The sequence below is a fragment of the Prionailurus viverrinus genome, chromosome A2 (genome assembly GCF_022837055.1).
Source record: "Prionailurus viverrinus isolate Anna chromosome A2, UM_Priviv_1.0, whole genome shotgun sequence".
Lineage (NCBI taxonomy): Eukaryota > Metazoa > Chordata > Mammalia > Carnivora > Felidae > Prionailurus > Prionailurus viverrinus.
The window spans coordinates 151,048,295-151,069,537 of NC_062562.1; the positions used below are offsets into that span (position 1 = coordinate 151,048,295).

At 41.6% G+C, this 21,243-nt stretch overlaps 1 protein-coding gene across 10 annotated transcripts in view; it reads left to right on the plus strand.

Moving 5' to 3' along the window:
- The window catches only part of CALD1 (caldesmon 1), a 211,158-nt gene that overhangs the window by 116,900 nt on the left and 73,015 nt on the right, over nucleotides 1-21,243 (plus strand). Inside the window, exon 1 of one of the 10 annotated variants that reach the window (XM_047831741.1) lies at nucleotides 18,537-18,784. The exons of the other annotated variants lie outside the window; for them this stretch is intronic. Coding sequence (XP_047687697.1) covers nucleotides 18,732-18,784 — 53 coding nt within the window. The 5' untranslated portion in view covers nucleotides 18,537-18,731. Of the gene's footprint in view, nucleotides 1-18,536; nucleotides 18,785-21,243 lie in introns of those variants that run through there. 10 annotated transcript variants of the gene reach the window in all.

A 21,243-nucleotide genomic window follows, 5' to 3' on the forward strand; every position in this document is an offset into this window, starting at 1 on the left:
CCCCTCCCTTGCTCACATGTTCTCTCCCTCTCTCAAAAATAAATAAATAAAATAAAAACTTTAAAAATCACCTACTGTAGCCACGTGGTTAATTTTCCAAATCATCAATTATGTCTTTTATTTAAGACATTACATATGTAAAACATAACTCAGAATTTTACCTGAAGGGTTCAGTTCAGCAAAAATAGTTCTCAAGTGGGAAAGCATACCAGCCAAATTTCTCATCTAGTGTTAGAAAGAAGGAACCATCATTTGTTTAGCATCAACCAAGGGCCAGATTAGGTGGTATACTTCATAGACCTTATGTAATTTAATTATCAAAACAACGCTGTGTCCTTATTTAGTCTGTTCAGGCTGCTATACCAGAATACCATAGATTGGGTGGCTTTTAAACAACAGGAGCATTTCTAGAGGCTGGGAAGTCCAAGATCAAGGTGCCATCAGAATCCATACCTGTGAGGTTCTGCTTCCTGGTTCATTGACAACTGCCTTCTTGCTGTGTCCTAACATGGTGGGAGGGGCAGCTGTGTTCTCTGGAGTCTCTTTTATAAAGGGCACTTATCCCGTTCATCAGGGTGCCATCCTCATGACCTAATCACCTCTGCAAATCCCCAACTCCAAATACCATCACAATGGGTGTTAGGTTGCAACATCTGAGTGCAGAGGAGGGCAGCAAACATTCAGTCTATAGCAGACCTGGATATTGTTACCCCTGTTTTATAGCTGAGGAATCTATAGGACTGAAAGGTTAAGTAACATATCCAACTTCACATAGCTAGGGAGTGCAGTCCAGTTCTGCCTGCCCCAAATCTCAAAACCTTTCTATTGCAACAGATTGATCAATGGAATTTTTCATGTTTCAACTGGTTGTCTTGGCTAAAATTCCATCATCTCCACAATGCCAAAATAACTCCCTAAGATGGGGAAAAATCATTCAAAGAAACAGACTGAATAAGGCTATTGGGCCTAATTGGACTGTTCTTTATGCTTATTCAGGTAAATTGCTTACATGTGTAGACAGAGTCCTTGTTTTGTTTGCCTTCTAAAACTCTCCTGTGTTATTCCCATTTCACAGAAAAGTAGAAACAGAGAAGATCAAGTTTTCCCCCGCAAGCCAAAAAAGGATGTTGGCATAACTGCTCTTGACTTTTCTTTGGATTTTTCTCAATAAGACTATATTCACCATTAGGACAGGGACTTAGTCACATCATCACTCATAAAAGCTTACGGCTGTCACTGACCTTATAGATAATCTTCTTCAGTGGAATGTTATTTTTTCACTTTTGGACCACACACTACTTTGAGTCTCTGATGAAAGCTATAGACCCTCCTCCAAGAAAAATGCACATATGCACCCTCAAAACTTGGCGCTATTTTCAGTGGCGTCATGAACCTCCATCCACAGACCTCTGGGGGGGCCCATGAAACTTGGGCCAAGAATCCCTCATCTAATGAATTTTAAAAGCTTCATTTTACATATGAAGAAACTTAAGTCTTGGGATGCTGACCTCCTCAAGATCACCCAGCTAAGCTGAGGTAGAGCCTTCTTGCACTGTGTATTTATTCATCTCCCTGAATAAATGGAGCTGTCAGTAACAAATGTCCCAGCTATTGATTAGGACAATTGAGATTACTTCTGGGGAAATATATATACTAGAATGTATTGCACGTAGAGTGTGGTTTTTTTTTTATTTGAAAACAATTTATTGGTAATATTTCTAAAGGAGATTATTTCAGATTACTTCATGGGAAGTAAAAGGAAAAGCAAAGAAAGATAAGTGGATAGGCAGAATGAAAATGATTAATTGTTAGGAACTGGGAATCCAATTTTGCCAAGTCAAGAAGGAAAAAAAAAAACTGGTGATTTTGCAAATAGAGCCCTATCTGCCATCAATTTTCAAAGTCTTTTATTTGGCATATGTTATCTTGGGAGCATTTCTTTAAACAAAGCTTAATTATGATACTAAGTTATTATGTAGGACTTCTTTATCCTTACTGGTTTCATTTAGCAGTGCAAACTCATCAAAGGATTTTTCTCACTAAGTATGTGAAGAACTGATTTGATTCCTTAAAGATTTTGTGTTTCATCTTTATCACTACTATTTGTTGAGAGGATAGGACACACTGGAGGGGGACACAGATATAATGCCTTTCAGAGTGCAGGATCCTTCAGACTTGGGTTTGAATCCCAGCAGGGTTACCAAGGATAACCCTTAGCCTCTCTAAGCCCATTTTCTCATCAGGAAAATGGCCATCATAAAAGCTCACAAGGTTTCATGTAGATTAGAAAGCACTAGATGGATAGATGACAGATAGATAGATGATATGTAGGTAGGTAGGTAGGTAGGTAGGTAGAAAGGAAAGAAGGAAGGAAAGGAAAGGAAGAAGGAAGGAAGGAAGGAAGGAAGGAAGGAAGGAAGGAAGGAAGGGGGAAGGGGGAATGGAAGAAAGAAATGAAATGAATATTTGACTAGTGCTCAGTAAATAATACTTGTTGTTACTGTATTTTTGGCTGGCTAAAAGACATGGTAAGGAAGAAGCTATCAGGAAAGCCCTTTCCGGATCAGGTCCCCAAGAATCACTGAATATATGCACAGCCCCCATGTCTTCAGACAGTTTGGTCTAATCTCGACTATTTCAAATCTGTTTTAGCAGCCTGCCTTGACAGTGATAGGAGAAGTATGGCTATGATGTCTCCATGCTGAAAAGGAAATCTGCCTTCTTATTTCTAAGAGTCATTTTCCCTACTGGTCTTTATCTCAATAAGTTATATATCTAATATTCAATTAATCATATATTTTACATAGTTTTATTTTGCCTTGGGGAATTATCATTTCTTTTTTTCGTATTACATAATTATGGTTTCTGTACCACTAACGCAGTAATCAAAAGCCTCTCAACCGTATATATACTGTACCAATAATATAAAGAAATTGGGTACTCATTTTTCACAAAATAATTTTTAATCATTTTATTCTAAATTCATGATTTTTATTATGAAATAGCTGATACATGCAAAATGATACTATTAAGGCATACAGAAGTTGTAAATCATCGTAATGCATATATCATAAAGTTATCATTGAGCTTTAAGATCTAGAAAATTTCCAATACCATTGAAACTTTAAACTGACCTCTCCAATCCCACCCCCTTGCCTCTCCAACAGAAGTAACTAGTATCCTGAGTAATTCATTTATTTTTAAATAAAATTCTAAATAAGATAACATGAATTAGGTGATAGTTTTTCCAGACCTGTGATCCAGGGAATTCTAAAGATTCTCTCCAAACTCTGTTGAAAATGTTAATGAGAGGCCATTATTGCCTGAGAGGGCCTTTCTAAACACACAGGTCCGAAGGAGTCCTTCTGCTGTCTAAGGCTGGGAACCTTGGAGGGGAATTACAAACCAATAATTCTCTACAAACAAAGAATTTTCATCAAAATCAAATAAAAATGTAACAAAGGCCATCAAATATGTATGTTGAATCTATAGATTCTGCCCATTGGTTTTTCTCACTGACCAGCCAGATGTAAGAGATCTGCATTTGTAGCCTTCATTTGGCCAGGTGGAGTGATAGACAGGAATCCTTACAGACTATTCCTAATTCTTAGTCAAGGGAAATCTATTGCTTTGAAGTCTGCAAGGGAAGTTCTTGACCTTTATTATCCCCAAAGTCCTTAGCAGTATTATAAGAAAGTACCAGTGCAATGGAAACATGAGCATGTTGGAATGATGTCGTAGTGGCTGTTAAGTGGATTCTCATTCATCATGAATGACGTTAAAGAGGAATAATGAGCATGTTTTGTAAATAGAATCAGTTCTTTTCACTAGTGTGCTACCTAGTAAGCAGTGTTCATCAGCAGTTTTGTAAGAATGTAATTTTTTAAGAACTTTGGAAACATTCACTTACTTTTAAAAGCTTAATTTGCTAATTATAAATCATCTTTATGTATACAATTGTTAAACAAGTTTCTGATGTTTTCTTAGCCTGGCAGAAGTGGCCAGTTTTGAACATACTTTCAAAACTAAATTTCTTTTAAAATATCCCATAATTTGGGGCCCCTGGGTGGCTCAGTCGGTTGGGCTTCCGACTTCGGCTTGGGTCATGATCTCATGGTCCGTGGGTTCGAGCCCCGCGTCGGGCTCTGTGCTGACAGCTCGGAGCCTGGAGCCTGTTTCGGATTCTGTGTCTCCCTCTCTCTGACCCTCCCCCATTCATGCTCTGTCTCTCTCTCTGTCTCAAAAATAAATAAACGTTAAAAAAAAATTTTTTTAAAAATATCCCATAATTTGTATTGGCCTCTCTTCCAGTTAGTCTAGATTGGTGAGATCTGACATTGCATTTGAGACTAGTACCAATTGACCAAGTTACAATGTGAGAGTTTATTTTCCATTTTAATAACTCCCTACATCTCATACAGTTCCTTTGCTGGAATAAAAATCTTGGTAAAGTACACATCAACCACTATAAATAGCAGCCATAAGCCTGTACATTCAGGAGAGTCTCCAGAGAGTGTATTTTAAACTGCACATTGTTTAGAATAGGAAATTCTTCCAATGTTCATATTTTCCATTGTGGGTGACATGGACTATCCCATATCACATCTTCACTAGCTTCCATTTTCCTGTACCATTTAGGAATCCAGCTGATAAGTTGCCAGAAGATTACTCAATATGTGCTTTTTATTTGCCTAAGGCTAACCTGGGTCTTATTGTCCGGTGGGAATTTTGCATAACGAGGGGCTCTGCAAATGTAAGCTTGATAACTCTCTGCACCGGCACCGGCAACTAGATAATGAAAGGGTCCTTTCTTTCTGCCTAGTCCCTGGACTCTACCTACTCAGAATAACAGCAGTCACCCATATTTTATTCCCACGGAAAACCTTGCACTGTTGGCAGGTCTTTCTGGGGAACTCAAGAGACTAGCAGGGAAAATAAATGGGCAGGAAGTGAATAGACGAGCGAGCAGGATGAGATGATGGGTTATTGTGCTGGTTCAAAGACATGAAGCCTCAGCAGGTACGATTACACTGCATCTTCCCCAAGGCACTGTTGGCAACTCTAGTAGATGTAGACCTCTGCCCACTCCTTCCTTGAACAGTCCTTCTGTTTCTCTAATCAACTGTTGTGTAAATCTTGATTTTTCAGTGGGGCCCATTTGAGGGACCTAATATTCACCCACCATTTCTTCTCCCTTGATGAACAAGATGAGAAACTACCGTTGAGGAGCCTTGGTATATAGCAAGAGTTGATATCTGATGCCCTTCCTTCCTGCTACTCCCCTCTTAAGAGCCTATAACTCTTCCTACCCAACCATGAAAGCCAAAAATCTGTCTGTTTTCTGAGCCAGCATCCTCAGAGTATATCCTGGCTACCCAGGGAGTATCATTGCTACAGAAGTTCCGTGGGTTACAAACTGAACAAAATGAAATTTTGTAAAACTCGGGACTGAGGCAGGATGGAAATTCCTAATGCTTTCATCTCTAAGTGCATCACATCACAGGAACATGATTATAAGTTCTGTCTCATTGTGGCATTTGTCAGAGCTGTGATAGAGCTGAACCAAGGCTCGGGGGGCGGTGGCGGGGCGGGGGGGGGGGGGGGGGGGGAGTGTCCCCTGCAGAAAGGAGCTGGTTTTCCATGAGAATTCTGCCTGAGTGCAGAAGTACTGCTAAGAGACATATTCTGGTATCCCATTGGGTTATATGGCCAGAAATTAAGACTCTCTCTCCTACATTCTCTGAAAAGAGTTTGAAAATCTAAATCATTGAACCCAGACTTGCTAACATTTCCAGGAGCCCACAGTCCGTGGCTAGGTCAAATCTGAAACTATGTCATTTATTACAATTCTGGTGGTTTTTCTTCTGCATTTTGCTGTGCCCAGCCCATATAACTGCCTCTGACTACAAAAATAACTTTTTAGATCAAGGATAAAAGAGGACACACTGGATAAAAGTTGAACAGATCTGGACCTCCTCATCTGTCAAATAGAACTAACACTCCTCAGGGTGGCTGAGAAAATTAAATGAGATATTACCATTTGTGCAATATTATCATCACGTGCAAAGAAAGGGTGATTCACATGACATGTTTATTATGTAGAGGTGCCTGCATGATTAATTAAGTCAATTCACTTCTGTTTTACTTTATGTGGGGTTGCAAGTTTCATGCTGGTCACACACTGGGTTCCAAAGGAATTTTCATACTCCGTACACAGCTATTTTACGTGATCTGACAGGCCCTCAGGCGTTCTAGGCTTCCAAAAATCAGGCACAGAGAAAATGCTGTAAAAGGTTACCTGTCACTTTCCCTAGAGCCTTTCCCCCTTGGAGACGGCTTATGGCCTCAACTGCAGTTTAGAAAAAAAAAAAAAAAAGCAAAGCCATTTTATCTTCCTTTCCCTGAGTATGTGAATTAAGGAGACAATTCCAAAGATTTAAAATGATGGCTTTATCCCAATCAAAATAAAACCGTGCTGTCAGTCACTTACTTGTGTGGTTTTGCGTGTAAGTCAGAAAAGATCTTCAGACTCAGCGGGATTCTGTCATCTTCCACACCAGTATCCTCTCCCCAACCTCTCGTAACTGGTGAACTCTTACGCAGCTAGAAGGCCCAGCTCAACTCTCATCCTCTGGAAGACATCTTCCAAGAGGCCCCTGTCAAAGTGACCTCCCACCTTGACTTTCCCATGGCTCTTTCAATGTATGTGAATTATTATATTATTATTCATATTAATTAGTTGTATTAATTATTACTATATTGTGTGCTATTTTATATTACTATTTGTATTAATTATTACCATTTTATGTTACTATTTTATTTTATTTGTTCATGTATCTGTTTAACCCACCAAATTAAGAGCAACTCTAGATTAAAAACTACACCTTACCTACTTTTATTTCCCCAAAGACCAGTACACAATGTTGAATAAACGAATAATGAATAAACAGCTACTTCAATTCATATGTATGTACCAAGGTAGATTTTGCTCATTTCGCTAAAATATTTACAGGGAGGCGGAAATGTTAGTGACCTTCATGGTGTTCTCCAAATACTGACACCACCCATATCTTCCTTGGGCCTCCCTCACTACCTTGCTGAGCCCCTGGACTTTTGACTCCCTATCTTTTTCCCTAGAGATACAAAAAAAAAAAAACCAGAAAACAAAAAACTCATGTATTTCTCTAGTTATTAAGGATACTTGTACTTCTACCTCCTATAATTTTGATCATTATGCTTAAGTTGTATCATGGAGCCAAATGACAATATGCTAAGAATCAAGTCCCTTTAGTTGGAGTGTTTAATATTCAAACTCCTAATAATGCTTGCAACTAACATTTGCATTGTAAGACCTGGTAATTATCAAATTACCGGGTTTATACCAAACCCTAAAGAGTGCAGCAGTGAGCAAACTATATGATCAAAAACTTCTCTTATGAAAGACCAAGTCTGTTGTCCAGAGGAGTGAACTTCTTCAGTTAATCCGGGAGGATAGGCAGAAGTAGGTGAGAGGTAGAGCCAACCTCAGGCTAGCATTTGTCAACACTCCTTTTGAAATAAAGAGTGTTTAACATACAAGGTGAGTCTCAAGTTTAGAGTCTAAATAATGGATTGTTTTCTAGTATTGGGAGGTAGTGATGAACCAAGAAAAAAAGAAGAAGACATATATTAGAATCCATTTAACCAAGATACGTGGGGTTAGTTTTATTTTCAGTGAAGTGGGGCCTTTTTTACGTTTTTATAAATACATACACCTTAAAAAGTATGATTTTAGAAGTAGGAGGAGGAGGACTTATAAATAACCATTAGTAAAAACTCTAGATTAAGATTCAGATTAATTCAGTAAACATTGACTATGATACAACACATTCTACAGTAGGCATCAAGTTTCTTGATTATAAAAGTAGGCCCTTTGGTTAATTCATTCACATAAAATTTGTAATTAATAAAATCAATGAACTGGAATACCAGAAGTACTGGAAGTACTGTAGAATAGCCTCAAAATTGTAACTTTTAATTTTTTTAATGTTTATTTATATTTGAGAGAGAGAGACAGAGACAGAGTGCGAGCTGGGGAGGGGCAGAGAGAGAGGGAGACACAGAATCCAAAGCTGGCTCCAGGCTCTGAGCTGTCAGCATAGAGCCTGACAGGGGGCTCCAACTCATGAACCATGAGATCATGACCTGAGCCAAAGTCGGACGCTTAACCGACTGAGCCACCCACGGACCCCATGTATCTTTTAATTTTTAATTTAATTTCTAATTCTTACATCCACTGAGAAAGAGTCAGAAGGCAAGTTGGTTTAAAGTTATCCTAAAAAGACACTGAATTCTAAAATACCTCGGAGAATCTCAGATTACATCAGCACTCTACCCTCCAGTGTGTTTTAGAAAGCTGGATGCAGGGGCGCCTGAGTGGCTCAGTCAGTTAAGTGTCCCTTGATTTCAGCTCAGGTCATGATTTCACAGGTTTGTGAGATCGAGTCCTGCATCAGGCTCTGCACTGACAGCACGGAGCCTGCTTGGGATCCTCTCTCTCCCTCTCTCTCTGTCCCTCCTCCACTCATGAATATGAGTGTACACACACTCCCTCTCAAAATAAATAAATGAAACATTTTTAAAAAGCTGGATGCATATTCCAGATCATTGGATCTCAAATTTAAAACATTCACTATTTTTTCTATAACAGTATTATCTATTTTCTTTGTTGTCTTCATGAGGTCTTAAGATTAAAAAGCTTTCCAGATGGATCTTGGCTTTTAAATGAGAAAAATGGATATGATTTTTTTTAATTAAAGGTTTTCACTGAAACACTTGCCTGCTTCTAGTCTATAAATTAATGAATTAAAAAAAAATAGCTCTATTTGCTTTTCCTGCCTTGATCCTAATGATAGCTTGATTTCATTTTTTCAATAACTTCAAAGCAAAGTAACATGTTAAAGCTGAAAAGCTTGCACTTAGTCTATTTCTAATCTCCTGTGTCAAGCTGCCACCATAAAGGCATCTAAAAATTCTACAAAAGAACATTTATAATAAATTCAATGAATTCAACACGCATAAGTGTTTAATTACGTTAGGTCTCCCAGGTGCAAGCAAGTGTAGCAACTGTAATCTATTGTCTTGGTCATTCGGGGCTGCTCTAACAGAACACCATAGACCAGATGGCTTAAACCAACAAACATTCATTTCTTGCAGTTCTGGAGGCTGGGAAGTCCAAATACCAAGGTGCTGGCAGATCCAGTATCTAGTGAGGGCCCGCTTCCTAATTTGCAGTTGGCCATTTTCTTGTTGTATCCTCACTTATTGAAGAGAGAGATAGAAAAAGCAATCTCTCTTGTGTCTCTTCTTATAAAGGCACTAATCCCACTCATGAAGACTTTACCTCCATGACCTTCAATTGCCTCCCCAAAGCCCCACCTCCTAACACCGTCACATTGGGGGTTAGGATTTCAACAAATGAATTTTTCAGGGACACGAATATTCACTCCAACTCATCTATGTATCCAAATGAGGACTTTGAATCTCAGGGTTCATTCAGTCTTGTGACATGAGAAGCATTCTCTCCACTGAGGGAGGTGTTTCTCAGGTCCTCCCTTGGCTTGGGTAAAGTACTCCTCATGACGATTTCACCTCCCTTTGCTCTGACTTCGTTACCCATGAAGCAGTCTCTGGTGACTGGGAGGCTTCCTGACATCATGGCTTGGGGAATGGTGGGAATTTGAGAGCTCTCCAGGCACTGAAGAGGGAGGTCATCCGTTCTCTTAATTAACTGGCATTAATTAGCATTCTGATGTCCATGTGAGTGTCTTGTGAGTCTGGAAGCCCTCAGTCTTCCTGAGACCCGTCAACTTGAAGAACTCCCAAAACCCAGTTGCTGGTGCAGCAAAGCTTCTAGATCCTGTACTGCACTGAATATCTCAAAAAAAAAGACCACTCTGGAGAAGCCTCTAGGAGGACCAGCCCACAGGACTTATTGATGTAGCATCTCTATTCCATTGTTGTCCCTCTCTAACCCAGAGAGAGAAAAGCAAGCACTTGTTGAGTATCTGCTGTATGTTTGAGGCTGTATCAGGTGCCAGCAAGGTATTATGAAATATCCCTGCCCACAAAAAGATTATAATTTATTTGGTGAGAAAAGATCCCTGCCCACAAAAGATTATTTGGTGAACAGTGAATAAATAAGCCTCTGTGTGTACATCCATCTATTTCTATCTATAGATCGGTATCATAATCATGTACTGGTTCGTGTGATCTGTTAATTACAAAATAGGACAGTACCTAACAAAGTGTTCTTCATATAATGTACACAGTAAACACTATACCCAAAGTATCCAAAACACATGATGAACTATTTCTCTAGCAATAAGAACAAGTACATGCTTTACTCCAGGCCTAAACCACCACCCCCCGCCCCCGCAAAAAAAATCTGGATTTGATTCCAGCTGTAAAAGCCACGTGTAAATTTAATATCCAGATGCAGAAAGTGGACACCAGCAAATAAATTTATGGTTGTGGAAATATTTGGATACTTTGAACGAGAGTGATACACACAGAATTATGTGGCTTATGAACTAACATGCTTCCTTTGAAGATTTGACCTTTTCTCTTAAACTAGAAGCCTTAGAGTCCTCATGATAGTTTCTTAATTTCCTTCCAGTTCAGTTGTATCGATGGACAACAAATTCTACATTCTAAAGCATATCACTATGGCCTAGATTCAATTTCCTTTGGGTAGAAATCATATCCTTCCTGTACATACTTCTTTCCTAGAATTATAGGGGTATATGTAACTATTTTCACTGAGACCAGAACCAGGGTTTTATAGACGTGTACCAGCAACCATTCAGTCAAGCAATTGTTGTTAGAACTGTATTTCCAAGCACTATTTCATTGTTTTTAAAGATGTGTTTCAACTTAACAGAAACCCATGGGGGAGGGGAAGGAAAAAAAAAAAAAAGGTTAGAGTGGGAGAGAGCCAAAACATAAGAGACTTAAAAACTGAGAACAAACTGAGGGTTGATGGGGTTGGGAGGGAGGGGAGGGTGGGTGATGGGTATTGAGGAGGGCACCTTTTGGGATGAGCACTGGGTGTTGTATGGAAACCAATTTGACAATAAATTTCATATATTGGGAAAAAAATAAAATAAAGATGTGTTTCAAGCTGGAGGGCAGAGGGGGAGTTGGAGGCATGATCCCCTTAAGATAGAAACTTTTCTCTCCAGGAAAAAAGAATAGTCTAGCTGGTTAAAAAATCCAGACTTTAAAAAAAAAAAAAAAAAAAGAGCTTAGAGAGCAGATCTAAATAATTGTTGCAAAAGAGTTTAAACAGAAATAGGGAGCTTCACAACAAGTTAGCCAGAGGGGCTGACTCATACATGACAACATAATTCTCTCAAATGCACGCAAACAAGAGTAGGCTCAAATAGTCTCCTCTTTCCTCCTGAGATGGCAAAGTACAAAGAAAGAAAGTCACGTGCAGGAAGACTTTATAGAGGTGGGGCTAGACACTGGTTCTTAAAGAATCACTAGAATTCAGGGAAGCAGAGGGAATTTTAAAAGACATTCTAGGCAAAAGAGAAGGAAGAGCTTTGTTGGGTAAAAGCAGAAAACTTCAGGAAATATCAGGCAAATGGTGGCAAATGCTAATCATCTTTTCACGGAACAAAAGTTCCCTTTATGATAAATGTTAGGGTGCATTGCACTGATTGGAGATGTATGTTAAGTTGCCAGTGGGGATACAACCAGGGGTCAGGATATGCTTAAGGGAAAGAGTCAGCAATGGAATGCTGGGACTCAAGGACTGGCCTTGGGAAGGAGAGAAGGCCCTCCTTTTAACTGAGTTGTAGTATCATGCCCTCCTTATAACTGAGTCGTGGTTTAGACACAGATTCCAGAAAGTAGCTACTTCTAGGTGGAAAGGGACAGAATGCTATTCTCAAAAAGCACTCAGGGGTGCTAAGTTACTTTGAAGATTTTATTTCTAAGGGGGATGATGAGCACATAGAATTTTCCTTATTCCTTTCAGTTTGTCGAAAAGATTTCAGAATAAAACATAATTTTAAAAAGGTACAGAGCGCTTATAGCTGTTACCCATGTATCTTCAATCATAATCTGCCTATGGGTGTCAATAGGATCACATTACTAATGATAAAATTGTTTTTAATTTTTTTATAGTTTTTACTTATTTTGAGAGAGAGAGAGAGCGTGAGCAGGGGAGGGGCAGAGAGGGAGAGAGAGAATCCCAAGCCGGCTCTGTGCTATCAGTGCAGAGCCCCATGTGGGGCTCGACCCCATGGATTGTGAGATCATGACCTGAGCCAAAATCAAGAGTCAGATGCTTAATCGACTGAGCCACCCAGGCACCCCACTAATGATATAATTCTTAATGCTACCTGCTTGTGCAGGATGACCACTCCACCACCAATTAAAAAAAAAAGTCCTCTCTGATTGTTTCTGGACATCTGTCTCACATAAGCTCACGAATGGTATACTCATCCACCCTGTGCAACCTCCCATGACTTCTTGCTGGCATGCCTCTATCTCAGTGAGGCCCTGGCCCCCACTCTGCATGAAGGCATTTGCAGAGGACCCTCCACTGCCACTGCCCTGGGGCCCGCCCTGAGACCCTGGGCCTCTGTGTCAAAGGCACCGTCTGGTGTCCTTATGCTCCAAACTTCAAGGTACCAAAGTGGCCTTGTATTCCTTTCAGTCCTCCAGAATTCTAGAACCATGCTGTGCTCTGGACAGAAGTAGGGGTGCTGACCCTATCCTCTGCTCTGTTACCCTTTGTCACTCAGGCACCAAAGCTTGGCCTAGACTCAGCAAACACCTTGTGGAAACAGTTTCAGCTTCCCTGCAGTCCACCTTTCCTCGGGGCACAGACCTGGGGCAATAGGGTTGGGTTCAGGCATGTGATAGCAAACAACTCGCCAGACCTCCCTGCGATTCTCCCCCACCCAGACCCACTTTACCACTCAGTCATACCCAGATGCATCTCAATTCCAGTGGTGGGCACCATGAAACTTAAGGCCAGGCCACCATTCACATCACTTATCCTTCCATCTTGACTCAACTACAGAAAAAAATAAATCCACTTGGTCAAAGTAGTTATTTGCTCATTATGAAGCCACGTGCACGAATTCATTTATGCGGCACATATTACAGAAGCCCTGCTCTCTGCCAACCACTGTGATAACTGGAACAAGGGGAGAGTCAAAAAGATGGTTGGGCACAGTACTTCTCCTCAAGGAGCTCACAGGCTAGCAAGGGGAGAAAGAAATCTAGAAACCCACCATTAGTGCAATCTAGAACCTTGAACTTCATGTTGCCTCAAATAGATAGACTTCCCAGGTACTGAAATTCAGGGAGGTGCTCTTTGAAAGATCTTTTTCTCCCTTCTTGAAATCAGGTTATGTGTTCCTCATTTACTAAGACCTTCAACAAGAAAAATACAATACAGAATGTCCTGAAAGAGTTGAAAAATGGGCCTCTGAAAACAGTATGAAGCTTTCTATGTTAAGGTCAAATAATAACAACAAAACTAGCTTTACAATAAATGCTGGATATAGACTGACAAAGCAACAGATCTGGAGAGGACGAAAAACAATCCTGGATTTAGCACAGAAATGAATGAATGATCTCTGTAAGAGATGCTATTATCAATGTGAAAACGATGTTCAAGACGTGTTAACAGGAACGTGGCAGGCAGCACTGGGCCTTCATCCAGGCACATTCAGACTTGGTCAAGCCTTTATTATGTCCAATTTTGGTTTCCCGCTTGAAGAGTTGTTATGTTTCAGGCTGATATTAAAAGAATGGAAAATAGGCACTGGCACGTAGCCTAGAAAAGATGAGGCTAAAGCATGATTTAGTACCTGTGGCCCTGATAGAGATAAGTGGGTTTCTATTTTGGCAACAGGAAGTACAGTTCAGTAACAGAATAAATTGAGCGTAAGTGTGATTAAATACTGGGGCCTTGATCACAGGATGCCATCTTTGAAGCATAGTACTTTAGCCCCACTGCCTTCAGAGTGTCGTTCACTTTCTATCTTGTATCACAGTGTTTGTATACATACCTTACCTCCCTCTGAGTCTGACCGCCTCATCTTTGGATCCCCCACAGCATTTCCCTGGGTGACTGGCTTGTAGTAAAAATTGAAATAGTGTTAAGTGAGAAGGGGCCAGGCAGGAACATGTTGGGACAAAACTACATGGCTGCCATTGTGAGAGATAAGAGAATGTAACACACATGATACTGTACAAGCCTACAGACAGATCACACCAAGAATAGTTCAGAGAATTGTGTCAGCAAAGGCCACAAGGATACCAGTTAAGGACAGTGAGTTGCACGGGAAGGGCAGGGTGAGGGTAAAGGATGACTTTCCAGAACGGTCCATTCATTCCTCCACCCCCACCCAGCCCACCATGGATCCCTAGAGGAAAACACAGCAGGAACTAGGAAGACATTAGCAAAGATGCAGTGAGGCAGGAGAAACAAGGAAAAGGCATTACTGGAAGGTAGAAAGAAGAATAAAGAGAGAAGAGGAGTCTGTAATTTCTGTGATGGGACATGGATAAAGGGAGGAGTATTTCATGGGAAGTTTTCTTAGGAGGACCCATTAAGATGCAAGATCACAGGACAATGCAAAGCAATATTGTTCAAGTGAACATGTTCGATGCCATGAGGGTAGTGAGATGCCATCAGCCGTGGAGGGAAGAATACAAGGGGCCCATGGAAAGAAGGAAATAGGATCTGCCTGCTTATATGTAGTTAACCCCTTCACTTCCATTCCTATCCAACATACCCCACCCCATTTTTCTTTTTTGAGACAGTGAGAGAGAGGGAAAGGGGCAGAGAGAGAGAATCTCAAGCAGCCTGTCAGCTGTCAGCACAAAGCCCAACACAGGCCTTGAACTCATGAACCCATGAGATCATGACCTGAGGCGAAATCAAGAGTTGGATGCTTAATCGACTGCACAACCCAGGAACCCCATTCCTATCAACCCCTTGATAAGCAGCCATCTAGGCAAGATATTTTGCCTCATTCTAAGAGTATGGAGTCTAGGAATTTCTTTATAAGAGAGTATTTTTCAAGAGGCTTTTTAAAAATCCCTTTTAAATTATTGAACTGTTGTCTCTCAAGGGAGTAGATTTCTTTGGGGTTTGAGTTTCTGTAGGAAATAAGTGGCTGTGTGTGTGTGTGTGTGTGTGTGTGTGTGTGTGTGTCTGTGTGTCTGTGTGTCTGTGTGTGTGTGTCTAAAGTGCATTAGGGCAGGACACAGGCACTTCCCACATACCTCACTTTTCCCTAGGGAATTGTTCCAAGGTAGAAGCTGTTCTCAAACAACCATTGCAGACTGTAAAGTCTGGAACAGATCATGTGGTCCAGTCTCCTACCTCCATGAAGTTAAGTTATTTTTTTAAATCATATTTTATTAATAAAGGACCACCCTGTGGTAGGAGCTATTCCTTTCTATTGCACTGACCTCCCTCAAACCTTTGATAAAAAATTAAATAAAGTGTCCAGAAAAGGAGGATGCTATGAGTAATTTGAGACTAGCCCAGACTTCCATTTTCCTTAGTAAAATAGTCCTGAAATGTCACATGTGTGACACCCACTGTCTTGCTGACATATGCATGACTGCCTCCATCCTTCGTGGTGCTGGTGAATGATCATTAATCCAGTTCTCAGAGACCAGTTCTGGAAGCAGGGCTCTCAGTACCCATGTCTGTGCTACACAGTGAGAGCACATTAGCCTTTTTGGTGTGTTCTTCCTAATTCCTCTCATCTTGCCTCTGCAGCCCCAGCTAGCCAGACCCCCAGAGGGCTGCCTGGAAATTGTTGTCTACTCCAGCCTTGCCCTCAGCTCACGATTCACTTCTCTCCCTGCCTGTCAAATGCATCCAGACTCCCTTTCGTTGGCCCTTGTGCTCTTCCTATTTCCCACCGGTATCTGACCCAGGTCCAAAACTCCCTTCTCTCTTCACTATTGCTGTGTCGGTACACTACTAAGTAGCACAAGTTGGGACACCTGCTAGTTGTACTATCACAGGCTAAAGACAGACAGCTACTTCCCAAATACATTTCATTAGTAACAAGGTGCCAACAAAGAGTGTGAATGATTTACCTATTATCTTTAGGGCTAGGAAAAGAGCTTGGTGGATATCCTTTATACAGCTCACCACTAGCATACTTTTAGTACATGAATGTCAGCGTGTTAGTGGAAGATTACCAAATTCTTGCTCTCCCCCATGGAAGGTAAGGTGCGCGCGCCTGCGTGCGTGTGTGTGTGTGTGTGTGTGTGTGTGTGTGTGTGTGTGATGAAAGAGATAAAGAGAGAGAGAGATAAGACTGATCTGGAAAAATAACAGAATTTTTTCCAAGCTACTCCATTTTATGAGCTCATTCCAAATACAGCCAAACTATGCTTGCCACCTTAAGATTGGAGTGTATTGGGAGGAAGGGGAAATCAGGAGCTGAAATGAATTCCCAAGGTCAAATGAGGCCCGTAAGCAAATGTATTTATTAATAATCTATCACTGCTGTAACAAATAACGACAAGCTCAGTGACTTCAAATAGCACACGCTGATTATCTACCATGCTAAAGCTTCCAAGTCCCAACACACGTTCAAGGGGCCAAAATCGAGGTGCGGGCGGGGCGTCATCCTTCTGGAGGCTCTAGGGGAGAACCCATTTCCTTGCCTTGCTGGCTTCTAGAGGCCACCCTCAATCTTGGCCTCTTGGCCCCCTTCCTCCCATCCTCAGCGCCAGCAATGTCACATCTCTCTGGCCATTCCACTGTAGTCACCTCTCTCTCTGACCACAGCCAGAGAGGGCTCTCCAACTTTAAAGACCCATACAATTAGATTGAACACACATCTGGAGAATCCAGGATCATCTCCCTATATCAATGCCTGTAACTTAGTTACAGCCACAAAGTTCCTTTTGCATATTGCACATATTCATAAATTATAGAGATTAGGACATGGATATCTTTGGGAGGAGTATCATTCTGCCCGCCACAGCAGAACACTGAGCTTGGTGAAGGGAAAAAAAATCAATGTGCAAAATTTGGTAGAAAGGAGCATAGCAAAATGCCCCGATACATGTTTCTATCTCAGCTCTGGAGCCATAAACTCAAGCCAGGTCAGTGAGAATTCTGTTGAGGCAGACATAGCTCTATTTTTATGAGTGTCTCATGAATTTTATATAGTCAGCATATGTTGAGTGACAATATATATAATCAGAGAGATGTTTAAATGTGTATATGTCATGATACATGGAGATAGTTAACTTTGAAATTCATTAAACTGCATTTACTCTATAAACCCTGACTTTGATGACAGCATAGTATTTAAGCAGGAAAACAACCAAAATTTTCTAGTTGCTTGAAATGACAAGAGCATTTAACCTATCTGAATGAAACTTCTCTAAGTTGAGTACAAAGGTCAATGATGTGGCTCTGCTCCCCGACACTGGCGAACTGTTCAAACGCTCTGTGCTTCTGCGCCCTTGTTTGTGACACAAAGCTGTAGCTCTCAAAAGATGTTTTTCGTTCTGTGAAGGGGGCTCTCAGTGTGTGGAGTTGATGGCTTCTCCTGCTATTTACCAAAAGACTCATCTCAACCTTCTGTTGAGAGAACTGAGTTGTTCTACTCATTTGACAGAAAGTCTGATGCATCCGCGTTCCGCAGCACCAATCTGATCTTTGCCTGTTAGAGATGAAGAAGCGTATTCATAACTCAAGCCCAGAGGGAATGTCATCTCCAGATAGAATCAACAACCACCCCCTCCTCAGGGACTGGAATTTGGTTGCTTCCCAAGCTGTTGCTGACCAGGCTCCCTTGCCTGGTTTGGCTGATGAGATCACCGCACCAGAGTGCGATGGGTGCAGACCAGGCAGACTGTTGCAACATGTTCCTAGGCAGGTTGTTGCCCTCATTTTACTGAGGGGCGTGAGCGCCAAACACCCCGTATAACCCAGCAGATCACTGATAGAGCCGTCTCTCTTCCCTTTGCCTTTGGTTTGCATTTTTATATCATGCATCCATCTTTCCCTGGATAAAAGGGCTAAGAGGAGTTTCTCAGATTTGATTTCTCAGTGGGAACTGTTTGCTTTGGAAAGCACCTACACCAATGCTAATTGAGAACAGAGCTCAGAATGAGGGCCTGAGAACTGCACCCATGTGAACTTTTTGGTGGGCTGATTTCTGTTGATCTCTTCAGAGTGAGATTCGGCACGCAAGCGATCCCATGATCAACTGTTTTCTAAAAGGCTGAGCACATGGATTACTGTCTTTTCCTTTGACTAGTTCTCTACCTTGGAATAATTGTAATTAATCATATAAAGTCTTCATGAAAGCTACTGAGTATCCTGGCCCCTAGTACCCACTAATAACAGTCTGGAAATCTCGAAGCAATCTTCACCCTTTACAGTCTAAACAGGATGGGCCTCTATTAGAGAGATTACAGTAAAAAATAACAATCAGCTCTCTGATGATCCTATGCGGAGGGAAAGGGTGGGGAGGAGTAGATTTGGCTGAGGACAAGCCCAGACTTTCGTCACAGGGACAGACCAAAGTGTTAACACAAAGGGAGAACACCGGAGCATCCTGCACACTGCATTTCAGCCACAGAAAACATGGCACCTCCGGGGGCCCGGCCCACGCCCTGACTGCCAGGAGAGTCTCAGCACCTCCAGCAACCCGCCACCCCTTCCAGCTACAGACATGCTCGGGGGATCCGGATTGCAGGGAAGACGCAGCCTGGCCGCGCTCTCCCAGTGAGTGCTCACTTTGCCTCTTGGCTTTAAATTTTTCTTTTTTCTTTCTTTTTACAAAGGAATTGTTCTTATAAAAGAGAGAAGAGAAAAGAAAAAAATTTAATTGTGGGAGAGGGAGGGGAGAGGAGAAATCAGGAGGCAAAGGGAGGCAGGCAGTGTGTAAATTTCAGACCTGTATGAAACTTTCTGGTCTAAACTTTGTGGTTGTTCGATTGGTTTTCCTCGTTTCCATTTCTATGGTGGTTTGTAGACCATTTGTAAGGGTTTTACCTAGGCACAGGGTTTCTCTACTGCAAATACTGATCCACAAAGTATTGTGTTTCTGAAGATCTGCTGTTAATTTAGACCTGAGCCCTTTGCTCAGAATGATCCATTTGCAGGAATCAGAGATCTTGGCTAAAGCACACATTGCCCAATCCTTAAAGTCAACAGCCCAAAGCCCTTAATATACTGACCATCTGACTGTGACCGAACAAGATTGAGAGCACATGCAATTGATCAGGGAATTGTTCAGATAACAGGCTCCAAGGTTTAGAATCATGAAACTGTGGAATGTTAAAGCTAGAAGGGGCCTCTAGGATTGTTTGCTGCGATGTTCTCATTCTATAGACAAGGAGACGAAACCCAGAGGGGTAACTCAACTTACCCAAAGCCAGACAACAGTCAGTAACGAAACCAGTGCCTTTGTACTGCAGGCAAGAGCTCTTTTCACGCTGGTGTTTATGAGGTTTGGAAAACTTATTGGGTCCTGGGAAAAGGTACCACACAAGAGTAAGAATACCAAATGGCCTTTCAGTAAATCTTTCCCATTTTTGAGAGTTTTGGCACCGATTCAGCATGACAATTGTTGTTCCAGTTGTTCCAGCGTTTGTGCAACAGTTAATCAAATAAACAGAGGAACTCAATGGGGTCCCGAAAATGAGACCTACCTCCAGTACATTAGCAGATATCTTGGATCACCCCTTTCGATAAGTGCGATCTCTCAAGTGTGAGAGCTCAAAGGGGTTTTAGAGGTTATCTCCACAGGCCAGTGGTTATCAAACGAGTTGTTTTAGGTTTTTGTTTTGTTTTTGTTCTTGTTTTAAGCAAATTTAATGCTACAAGGAATTCTGTTAAGTACAAGAGATGTTCTGGTTGAATGGTTTAGGACCTAGACCCCTCCCCTACTGCACTCCCAAATCACGCCCCGTTGCTTACCTCCACTCCACTCCCTATCTCTTCTCCACCCCACGCCACTCTGCCCACTCCACCAAAACTTCCTTGGAATCCCAGATCTTCATGGAACAGTTCAGAAGCCACTGGTCTTTTTTAATGCCGTTATTTCAGAGGAGGACACTGAGGCACATAATAGTGAAGGGTCTGCCCAGTGTTACACAGCTGGTCAACAGGGCCTGGAATGCTGGAAAAAAGCCCAATCTGTGTGCATGCACACCCACCAGTGTCCTGTGTCTCTCTCTCAACTCTCAGTTCTGAGTTGTCCGAGTTTTCCTGCTCCATCATGCCTGTGGTTCTATCAATTTACTTCTCCATGTCTCTCTCACTCTTCACTCACTCTATCATTTCCTGAACTTCAACAGTTATTGCCTCTCACCTGGACAATTATAACTGCCTCCTCTCTGGTCCTGGCCTCAGTCTCTCTCCCCTTTCTCATCCTGTCCCTCCCCCCACCACCTTTGAGAAGGGGACCCACTCTCCTTAATGTGGCATTCAAAATTCTCTATAATCTGCCTTCAGTATTCCTTTCCATTTCGACCTGTCCCTGCTGCAGCTGAGTTGGATCACGCGCTGTTCCCCAAATTCATCATGCGCCGGCCACCTCCATGCCTTGGCTCACTCTGTTCCCTACACAGGAACATCCGCATGTACCTCGGCCACCTCATCTGGAATAAAGGCATTAAACAAGATCAATGGCTCCTGAACTATTCCATGGAAACCTGGGATTCCAGAGAAGTTTTGGAGTGGGTAGGCTGGGGTGGGGTGGAGAAGGGATGGTAGTGGGGCGGGAGGAAGGCGGCCTACCACGTCTGCTTCGGACTTCCCTCCTGTCCTTCAAGGCCCCAGTCAAATTTTACCTTCCTCCACAAACCTTCCTCAGTTTCTGTCTCTCTCTGCACTAATAAATTTTGTCCAGCCCTATGTTATTAGCCTCGTACTCAAGTTAGTAGTGGGCATGCCTGTGCTGTCTACAAGAGATGGCAATTCACATGCAGGCCAGAACTATTTTGAATCTTTGAATCTTCAGTTTCCAGCTTGGTGCTGATGCAAAAAAAAAAAAAAAAAAAAAAAAAAAAGTCCTTTGAATTTCTTATTATTAGATAAACCAAACTCAGTTCATCCAGGTTCACACTTTTCATTGGAGTCATTTGAACATACGAAATTTCAGCACTTTTTGCTTTGGAAGAAGTATTAGGTTAAATGTCAAAACAGATGCCCAACAAAATGATTTCTAAATTCCTCCA